The 11,414-nt window shown below is 34.5% G+C and overlaps 1 protein-coding gene across 1 annotated transcript; it reads right to left on the bottom strand.

The window, feature by feature from the left end:
* Positions 1-5,782: 5,782 nt before the first annotated feature.
* Positions 5,783-6,944, bottom strand: LOC136062626 (uncharacterized). Its single transcript, XM_065761902.1, has 2 exons — positions 6,273-6,944; positions 5,783-5,893 (listed from the first exon to the last, which is right to left on the bottom strand). The coding sequence occupies exons 1-2, from the start codon at positions 6,942-6,944 to the stop codon at positions 5,783-5,785; spliced, it is 783 nt and encodes a 260-aa protein (XP_065617974.1).
* Positions 6,945-11,414: the final 4,470 nt, after the last annotated feature.

The following is an 11,414-nucleotide window of genomic DNA, read 5'->3' as shown; positions in this document are numbered from 1 at the left end:
AATTTAGATCTCATGGAGTCAAACTTAATTTCTATTGATAAAATTGTTGGTGGGTCGATTACAATTTTGCTTGACGCTCTATTCTTTCTCTAACATAACAAAAGCTATAAACTATACTTATCAAAGTTGCATCAATGAATTTATGGTTGTAGGGCTTCTTAGTTGGTGTTCTTTGAATTGTGGTTAGCCCATGATAGGAAATTTGATGGGTTTCTAAAGTTTCCTCTTGGGGATATGGATGAGTACTTTTTTTGGGTTTGTGGTATAGTTGTTGCTTTAATTAAATTTATAGTTTTATAGACAGAGGCATCTTTTAAATTTTCCCAGAAAAATTTCCTACCAAAATTAAATGCAAATTGGATTTTAGGTTTTGGGTTTATATGTGGTCTTTTAATATTGTGAATGATTCCAGGAATATGCGACCTACACAAAATAACAACATTAGGCAACCTGTTGAGGTAAAAACAAAAACCTACATTGTTGGGGCATAACCACATAAATAAATTGTTGTATTTGTTATGTTTGTTTTCATATTTAGTGTCACAATTTTGTTTTGCTATATTGGTAGTTTTAGCAATAATAAGTTCTTCAATGTAATATTGGCATCATCAATTTTTACTTTTTTGGTACCATTGCAACTTCTTGAAACATACAAATATGCATTATTTAATCACATATTCCTACATTGTGCAATGCTAGATTGAATTTTTTAGAAGTTTTCTACTTTTATTTGTTATTGGTTAGAAGTTGTACCTTTTTAAAAATAAATGGTAGATATAGTGGGCAAGATCACCATTGAGCAATTGCAAGTAATGAGAGTTTTAGTGGGGATGGCATTAACAGAACAAGATCCTTGGTCCCTTTGTAAGTGTTTGCTTCCTCTTAATTTGTTTCTTCTCTTTGATTTGTAAATTTTTGGGATATGCTTTTGCTGTTATTGAAATTGTTTTGGATATTAGGATTGAAATTTTCTTGGATCTTGATAAAAGCTTATAGGAGTTGGGATTATTAAATTAGCTTCTCCATCCAATTTCAATTTTCAATTTTCAATTTACTCTTCTACCATATTTTTAGAGATCAATGCATATAGGACACAAATAAGAAAACTATAAAGTCATTGCTATCATTCAAATGATTATTCAAAATGAAAAAGGCATTGACCTTTTTCAAAAGCCAAGAATTGTGTAGGTGTAATCATTATTGTTAGAGACATCATGGTTCTCCTAATATAGCCCATAGTGAATTATCCCCCTTCTTGGAATTCGATAAAGAAAGACATTCATTAGACAATAATTAGATCCTTGAACATATTGAGTGCAATGGACAACTCCTCTCTTCGCATCAATAGGGTTTAGATTGATCCATAAAAAAAAAAAAATCAAATAAGAAACCCAACAAAGAAAAAAAGTACTTAGAAGCAAAATCACAAACATACAAACTAAAAACTAAAACAAGCCGCATAAGCAAAAAATACAAAACTAAATTAGTTTGAGATGTTCGTCTCCTATTCATATCTTAATTTTCTTAGCAATTAAAAAAAAAATGAAGAGTATGAAATTGCTTCAATTTTATTGGGGAGGAGCACCGTCATTGCCAATGCCAGACATGGGGATAATGTCCATGGTAGAGCCAGAGGATAGGGAGCCAAGGACGATGAAGGTAGAGGGTAAGGATTTTTCTTTTCTATTTTATGTGTTTTTTTTTATTATTATGTTGGTGACTAGTAGGGCTATAGGGGTGTACAGTAAGCCCACCAACTCGTCAAAACCAACCCAATTCAACCCAATTTTAAGGTTTGGTAGGTTGGGTTAGGTTATGAAAAAAAAAAATTATAGCAAATTGGGTTGGGTTTGGGTCATAAGATTCACAAATCCATCTAACCCGACCTGGCCTACCTATATTTAATATATAATTAAATTTTAAAAATATATATTAAAAAATATGGTTTACATTTTTATTATTTACATTTTTGCCTCTCTTCCTAAAATAAAACCTAAACCTTAAGTTCTCCTTACATAGTTTGTGTTTGTTTGGGTTGGGTTGCATGTATTTCTCCCCCTAACATGTAGAATTTAAAAAAAAAAAAAAAAGCAGAAGAATCACAAAGTCACCATAATTACTCCCCCTTTTTGTCATGATTGAAAAGGGTACAAGAAGCTAGAAAGCTTCACCCGAGGGATATAAAGAGATCAAGAATGATCAAGGGGGCACAAGAAATCCATATAAATGCATGAATGTAATGAAACAAGATGCTACGCATGACAAGATAATAGAAAAATGCAAAACATGTGAAAAACAAGTCTCTCAATAAGAAAAAAATGTTAAGCAATAGATCCCAAAACACACACGCACACTAAACAATTCTAACCAATTTTATATTTCAAAAATAAGTCAAGACATTTAGTGAGCATACATTAACACATGTAAAACCTTGTGATGGCCAAATACATTGTACCTCACATGTATCAAGAGTAGCAAAGAATATTGCGTGTTGTGTGTGAAAAACACGCAAGATTACATAAGTGTATACATGTTATGAGATTTGAGATATGAGAAAATCACTTTAACTCACACACAATCATAACTATTTGATGGGGATATCACCTTCGAGGTACATCCTATAACTTCCACACAATGGCGATGCCATGTTGGTCCCAGAGTGTTCCCAGGAACACCCTGAATTGAAAAAAAAATTATATATAATAATTAAAATTTTTTATTTGTTTATCCTTAAAAAAAAAAAAAATATATATATATATAGGAACACCCTCAAATTAAAATTAGGAACACCCTAAAAAAAATATATTTTATTTGTTCTACTTTCAAGCAAAACAAAAATAAAAAACTAAAAAAAAAAGCCCAAGAAAAATTTGACCTAAAATCTAAAAAAAAAAAATTGTAACAGAGCAAGTAGCAAGCCCACGGATTCTCCAAAAAAAAAAAAACAAGGACGGGAAGCCCATGGCAAGCCCAACAGATGGTAGCAAACCCAGTAACCAATGGATTCTCAAAAAAAAAAAAAAAAAAAAAAAAAAAGAAAATAACCTAATATACTGAAATCAGATCGGGCCTCAAACACTCACAAATGCAAACACTTCATAGAGTCAAAGATGCAAGTCACGCAACAACCACGGACAACAACAACGGAACGGACGGAGGAGATCGCCCGCCAGATCGGGCGTTAAACTCGATCTCCCATTTAAACGGACAGAAGCTACATCTCGACGTGCTGCTTGATTAGTCTTCCTCGCCTCGCCACTGTGCCCGACGGTGCTGCCCATAAGCCATCAGCCTCGGGCCTCCCTGCTCCCTCAACCTCAAGTTATTTCATCTCTATCTCAATCTCTCTCTCTTCATCTCAGTCTCTCTCTCTGTCTTAGTCTCTCTCTGTCCATCTCAGTCTCTCTTTACCCTGTTTTTGGCTTTATGCCTTTATCCGGTGTTGGTGTTTTTATTATTATTATTTTTTTTTTTAGAATATCCAGTGTTGTTGTTGGTGTAACTTAGTAACTATATAAGGTGTTGGTTTTGGTGAGATTATTAATTGTCTTTTAGTGTTGGTGTTGGTGTCTTTTGGTGAGATACAATAAATTGGCTTTATCTTATTGGTTTTAGTCTTGTGAATAAATTGGCTTTATCTGATTGGTTCTAGTCTTGTGATTGGGGGCCATAGGGCATTGGGCTTTTTCTGTTGAATTGGAGGGTAGATGGGGGCATGGGGCTAGGGTAGTGTAGGTGTGCTGTGTGCCAGTGCTAGCGCAAGTGTACAACTAATAATTAATAAATATGGCTGTGTGTTGTGTGCTAGTTGATTAGTTCAACTAATGGTTATAAAATATGTGATAAATCACTCTTTTTTAGACTTGGACTTAAGCTAAACAGCCTATATATTTTTGTGCTGCAAAATTTATTGACTTTTCTTTATTTTTGTTAAGTAATAGTGTGATATTCCAAGTAGTGAAGTATCAAACAACCATAGTAATTAGTTGAACTAATTAATTTTGTTTGTTTGGGATATTAATTAACCAATAATTAATTGGAAAAAGAAACTAATAAATAATAATTAATAATTTAATTAATCAATACTTTATATAAGACAAAAAAATTAAATTATGTTAGGTTAAACAACAATTAATAATTTTATAATTAATAAAACAACAATATAACAAATTATAGTTTATAAAAGATTATTATAGTTTATAAAAGACAAACAAATTAATGAAACAACTAAACAACAATACATTTAGGAAAAATTCCTAGAGCCTCTACTGGGAAAAATTATGCTTTTTAAGGAACACCTTGGGAAAAATTCCTTGAGTCGCCACTGTCTGATGAATAGGTTGTACCAAATCTATATAATTTTTCTCAATTCCCATATATCTAAAATTACAATATAATTGCAACTATAAATATAGTAATAAACATATAAAAACAACCATTAATTAATCAATAATATCAAAATAACTAATAATTAAACGAGTCAAACGGGTTCGCATGTTGAACAAGAACATGACCCATTTTTAAACAGGTTAATCTTGTCAACCCAAATATGATCCGAACCTATTTATCCTCAACCCATGACCTGTTTATAAACGGATTAGTCATGTCGAGTTCATGGGTCGTGTGAGATTTTGCCACCCCATATATATATATATATAAAATTTATTGTAGCAGCAAATTTCTCATTCTGTGGGCCTTATAAAAATAAGTAGTACATATTTTGTTTGTGATATTAATTAACCAATAATTAATTAAAGAAAGCAACTAATAAATAATAAAATAATAATTTAATTAATCAATACTTTATATAAGACAAACAAATTAAATTATGTTAGGTTAAACAACAATTAATAATTTTATAATTAATAAAACAACAATATAACAAATTATAGTTTATAAAAGACAAACAAATTAATTAAACAACTAAACAACAATACATTTGGAAAAAATTCCTAGAGCCGCTACTGGGAAAAATTATGCTTCTTAAGGAACACCCTAGGAAAAATTCCTGGAGTTGTCACTGCTCCCACATCTCCTAGAATGCACGCTTGCAATCATATATAAAGCATTTTGATCTTTGTGTTTTTTATTTTTCTTTGCTTATTTTTCTTTTTAAGCAAATCATGCATGGGCATATAAAAGAAAGAAAAGAAATACCCAATGATATTAAGCATTTGATATTCCAATTTTGCTATGCCAAAACACACAAATGTCATTGACATTGCACTTTTGCTATGCCGAAGCATACAAATGTCATTTGATGATTGGCAGGCAACAGTGGTGAGATGGTTATTTATGCTTTTCTTTTAGGATTTTCTAGTCCTTGCCGTCAAAAAAAGTGATACAAGTGTTAAGTACAAGAGATTACTTAATCTTACTCATCACAAACACAAGCCATAAAACTCACTTGCTTAGTTGTGCATAGAAATGCTCGTCTAAGTTATAAAAGATATAAAGTTTAGAAAACTTTGTTTCAATGGCCATCCAAGGTACACAAGTACCAATGTACACAAAACACACACTGTTTTTGTATTTTTCTGATTTTTCCATTTTATTTTTATTTTTATATTTATTTTGAAAACAAAACAAAATAAAAACTAAACAACCAAACAAAAACAGACAAACAATATGAAAGCATGAAAGAAAGATGCATATGCATGAAGGCATGATAGAAAAATACAAATGCATGAAAGCAAGATTCCAAAAACAGATAAGAAATCAAGCAAAAAGAGTCCTACTTTAGATAGAAAGAATTAAAGCAGAGGACAAACAAAAGAGACAATTAAGTCTTAAGCTCCTTTCTCACCCACACAGCACGAGTTTTTGGCCATGAAGATGAAAAAGCACGTGTCCTAATATGTCTACTAAAGGACATAGAAGAATTAGAATTCTCCTAAAATTGAGTTAAAAAACTCAAAACTTTTAATAATTCTCCAAACAAAGGTATAGGTCCTTGAGAGGAAACCTATGACCGTTTGGACAAGTGCTTTTAAGGATACAATTTAAAGCAATTAGGACGAATGTGTCTAGAAACAACACAATGGTGACAAACATAAGGACTAACAAAGAATTTAGAATTAGCGAAAATAGTTTTCGATTTCATACCTTTATCCAGAAGTCGTGGAAGAGAAGGGGCTGGAGGAACCAGCATATCTTAAGCCAGTCTTATTAGAACTAGGCTTTTGAGCACTCAATACCTCATCAAGCTTTGCACTAGACATTCTCTCTATTTGAGTTCTAGCTTGACTAACCTCAACCTCAAGATTCTTAACCTTCTCTTCTAATGAGTTGTTCTCCACAACAAGAGTCTCAATTAACCTTGTAGTCTCATCTAATTTGACTAACAAATCAACTTTTTCAGTTTTTACCTCATTAAGCTCTTTTCTACAAAGATGAGAAGTCTTTTCAGATTTTATGAATTCAGTGCATAACTTATTATAGGCTTCCTGAATGGTCAACTTCTTGGGTACTTCATCATCAGAAGAATCCTCATTGTCACTATCACTCTCCCCAATCACCTTATTGGTTGAGGCAGCAAAGGTCATAATGTGACTACATTCATCTGCATACTCATCAGAAGAGTCATTCTCAGTATAAGTAGCAACCAACCCTTTATCTTTTGACTCCTTAGTCCTTTCCTTCATAAGGTAGTTTGGACACTTTGTCCTCATATGACAAAAACCTTTGCACTCATGGCATTGAATAAGGGGTTTCTCATTCTTGCCCTTCATAGAGGATTTTGATTTCCTAGGAGGTTTGCCCTTATCCTTTTTCCTAAATTGAAGAAGCTTGATAATCTCATCAGTTATGAAAGTTAGATCCTTACCCTCATCTTCATCTTCATTTTCGTCTTCATCTTCACTTTCATCTTCATCTTCAGAGTCCTCAATCTCTTCCTCTATACCCTTAATAGCCAAGTTTTTACTCTTTTCAACTTTTCCCATTGAGTCTAATCCCATATCATAGGTTTGAAGTTCCTTACAAGCTCAGTCAAAGGAAGTTGATTAATGTCTTTCACTTCTTCAATGGCAATGATCTTAGCATGGAATCTTTCAGGTAAAAACCTAAGGATTTTTCTAACAATCTTAGATTCTGCTATAGATTCTTCAAGGTTAAAGGCAAAATTCATAATATCCTTGAGTTTAGCATAGAACTCATCAAAGGTCTCATCCTCCTCCATCCTTATTTCTTCAAAACTACTAGTGAGTCGTTGAAACTTCACAGTCTTTACTGCCTTGGTACCTTCATAAGTGGTCTCAAGAATGGTCCATGCTTCCTTGGCAACTTCTGTGGATGATATTTTCTTGAATTCCTCATTGGTCACCCCACAAAACAAAGCATTCAAGACCCTCCTTTTGAAATTTACCGCTTTGATTGTTGCATCATCTCAATCCATCGACGCTTCCTTTGGCTTAATCTAGCCAACTTCAATAGCTTGCCATACCTGTTCACCTAGAGCCTACAAAAAAACTTTTATACGAACTTTCCAGTCCACATAATTAGTTTCATCAAAAAAATGAGGAATCAAAAGAGATTGTTAACGATCCATGACAATAGGGGTCAAGGATCACACTCAGGAAATTAATCCAATCAAAGTGTACCCGCTCTAATACCACTTGTTGAGAAATTTAGACCTCGCTTGATAGAATTAACAAGTTTTAAACCCAACTTGTTAATTAGATTAATTATAAATAAAACTTGTTAAAACAAACAAACATCAATATCATGTTAAAATCATGCAGCAGAAAAATAAATAAGACAAGATATAATAACCCAAGAAAACCAATGAAACAAACTAGTTTCACAGTAAAAAATCTAGGAGGAAACCTTCCCAAAAAACAATCCACTATAGTAAAGAGAAGTTTCAGATCTAGTACAAAATGTTTGTCCCTAGACTCAACAATTTCAGTAGATGAACTTACAGTAGAAACCTTCTACCACTTCAGAACCTCTGAACTCTTCAATATATGAATGCCACCCTTTTTGTTGTAGGGATCCCAGTACATGACTAACTCACCAACTTGAGGAAGAAGAATGTTGGCTGCAAAGTTCTTCACTTCATCAACAATGAAGATCAAGAAGCACTTGGTTACAAAACCCTAAGGCGCAAAGACGCAGTAGCTTCTTTTAAAGAGAATAAGGCATCGGTCACCTTTTGCATATATTTTCCTTGTATTCTCTTATGTAACGGCCTCTAAAATAAGCCTTATATATGTCGAGGATTGTGAGAAAAGAAACCCTACACATACATGTCAGCATGGGGAGAAAATCAGATCTGAAAATTTGAATTTCGTAATTCTCAATCGATCGAGAGGTGTCGAGGAGGTGTCGAGCCTATCTGTTGCGAGCTATCGAGAGCTATCGAGAAGCTATCGAGGAGATAGAAAATTACTCGATCGATCGACCTAGCTATTGATAGGTATCGAGATTACGATAACAAGAAGCTAAAGAGCTCGATAGATAGCCAAGTTATCGAGAGGTGTCGAGTTGCTATCAAGCTTAAAAAAATTAGCACTTCTTCACTTGTTTCTTGAATAGATTTGCATGGCTTCAATACTAGACTTGAACTCTTGTTCCTTGAAATATTAAATACATCCTAGATCTACCCAATTACAAGTAAAATGCGTTTTGTCAAAAGATTAGCCAATTACATAAAATATATCCTTAACACCATCTTATGGGCTGGTTTTGGTTACTCAAGCCGATCTTAGGCCTACGTTAAATGGGTCAATACTGATTTTCTGGGCCCAAACCCCTCCACAAATAACATGCTTATTTCCCCTTTTATGTGCTTTATTTGTTATCTCTTTTACCTATCTGCTGGCTTTATGTTTCCTTTATTAAAGCGAGGGTGCAACTTCTAAAATGTAAGTTAAGAAGGGCAAAAAAAAAAGTAAGAAGACACAAGCCCAAAAAGAGCAATGTTTAGTAGATTAGGAGGCGTAGTCTTTCCATGTAGTTATCTCTTTCCCTCTCTTAACCTTTTTCTTTAGAACCATGTATCTAGGGTAGGGTTGCTCTCTTTGTATCTTGCTTAGGTCACATTCCTAGGATATGGCAATGTCTATTTCATCTTTCCAATTAGGAATGGCAACGGGTCGGGTTCGGGCCGGGTTTTTGCAGAGCCGGACCAGACCCGCGGGGCAGGACTCGCAACCCGAACTTGGTTCGATTAATAATCAGATTTTTTTTTTCGGGGCCCAGACCCACCCCGCCGAGCCCCGTTGGCCCCGTTTAGTAGTTGGGCCCAAATCTGGCCCAACAAAGAAAAATTTTTGAAGCCCATTAAGATATTTTTCCTAGATTCAAGCCCATTCAAGCCATCTAACGTAGCCTAAATCAATTGTTACCAAACGAACCTAAAAATCTCAATAACGCAGAACTATATAAAACTAAAACCAACATATATTTTTCGTTTAGTTCCTGAGAAAACTAATTTTTCTAGCAACAAAATAGAGAATTAAAGAGAGAGAGAGAGAGAGAGAGAGAGAGAGAGAGAGAGAGAGAGTTTAATTTAAATATAGCATTATCGAGCTCAAAATCCACAGATCTTCCATCGCTCACAGTCAATCTCATCATTTCTCCAACAAATCAAAGACAAGCTCATCAAAAACACATATTACTAAAACAATCATTTAAAAAAAAAAAAATCAACAACACAATGAAGAGCTCATCAAACACTATACAGCTAACGCTAATCGAGTTTTCTGCCTAGTTCTCGAGAAAACTAAATTTTCTATGCAACCAAACAGAGACGAAACCCACCCAAACATGCCCCTGCGCGTGGCTGCGTGCTCTTCTGCAGTTGTGCGTTGCTGCATGCGTGAGGTTGAGGTGTGAGGGGCCTAGGGCGTGAGGGGCTAAGGGAGTGAGAGGCTGAGGTGTGAGGGGCTGAAGGCATGTCTGAGGCATGAGAAGAGAATTGAAATGAGATTAGATTAGGGTTTACAACTTAATATATATATATATATAAGGGGTTTTTTGTAAATTCAGGGGAACCGGGTTTTATCCAGATCGGGTTTCAGGCTGGGTTTTGATAAAATCCAAACCCGACCCTATTCTTTATCAGGCCGAGTAAAATCCGGCCCATTAGCATCAAACCAGACCGGATATCCGCGTGTCGGATTTAAATTGCCATCCCTATTTCCAATACCTTGTTGGGCCATACCCTTTGGACGTAGGCATGCATGCTTTATCTTTCTTGTACCTTGCTTGGGCTGCGTTCCTTGAGTATGGCATTGTCTAATTTACATTTACTATACCTTGCCAGGCATACCCTTGGAGCATTGGCAATGTCTGGTTTGGATCCCTACCAATGTTTTGAATACCGTTTTGGAACCCGTTTCGGTTTGTCAATTGGAAATGAATATTTCGGTACCGGTCTAATACCAATCTTTTTCGGTATGCCATTTCAAGTTATAGCTATTTTTTATATATTTTAGGTTATTCATCAAAATCCATATAAATTTTTAAGAATTTTATAATTATAAGTTCATATTTCAACTAATATGTCAAACTTATTAAGCTCAAATCCCAGATATCACTCAATAATAATAACAATAATAAATTAATAATTATTTTTTAGATTATAACAAGAGTAATGATAAAATTAAAATTAAAAGAGGAAAAAAAATGGTGAGACATAGGTTAGCCACGTGCAGTGGGGTGTCTTAGAAGTCAACATAAATGACAAAAGGCTGAAACTTTCAGCTTTCCCAAGTGACTCACGTGTGAAAGGCTCACAAGACTAAAAGAAATTAAAGTATTAACTATTAAACAATAAATCAATACAAGGCAGTGAAGGCAGACTACACACAAAGGACTAAAAAAGAAGAAGAGAAGAAGCAGAGAACACAAAAACACATAAGAAGAAGCAAAAAAAATGAGAAGCTACCAGCTGTGAGGAGGTGGGTTCCTTCAAGAAACCAACGACGTGTTGGTAACTACTACCACATGATCATTTCATTCAGCAAAAATCGTTTAAAACGTAAAAAGGTATGTTCTTTTCAGTACCGCCCGGAATAGATATATCAGCCGAAATTCAACGAAACAGGCCAGAATGGTCGAAGCAGGTCGGAATGAACCAAAATTCAATCTGAGGTGGAACAAGGGGGTTATTCATACCACCTAAGTGACTGGAACGAAATTTTTCAGCCATTTCGACCAGTATAGAACGAAATTAATCGTAATGTTCCCTACTTTGTGTGCTTGCATTGTGCATGATGCATGTGTGTGTGTGTGTGTATATATATATATATATATATGTTCGTTTGTTTGTGGGTGGTCATGCACTTTTTATGATGAACTCCCATGGTTAGGAGAGCAGCCCTCTCGTGATCATGGGTGCACTTAACCTTGTGGTGTGAGTATGCACTCAAGGCGACTACTATAGGCGCATATTCGTACTACATCGT

This window comes from Quercus suber, unplaced genomic scaffold, assembly GCF_002906115.3.
Source record: "Quercus suber isolate HL8 unplaced genomic scaffold, Cork oak 2.0 scaffold_434, whole genome shotgun sequence".
Taxonomy (NCBI): Eukaryota; Viridiplantae; Streptophyta; class Magnoliopsida; order Fagales; family Fagaceae; genus Quercus; species Quercus suber.
The sequence above is the reverse complement of the archived record's forward strand: the minus strand, read 5'-3'. Positions and strand labels throughout refer to the sequence as shown.

Coding starts and splice junctions, on each gene's coding strand:
- LOC136062626 (XM_065761902.1), bottom strand. CDS start 6,944: ATGGGAAAAGTTGAAAAGAGTAAAAACTTGGCTATTAAGGGTATAGAG. Junction 5,894..6,272: donor ACAACTCATTAGAAGAGAAG/GTTAAGAATCTT, acceptor ACTCAATTTTAG/GAGAATTCTAATTCTTCTAT.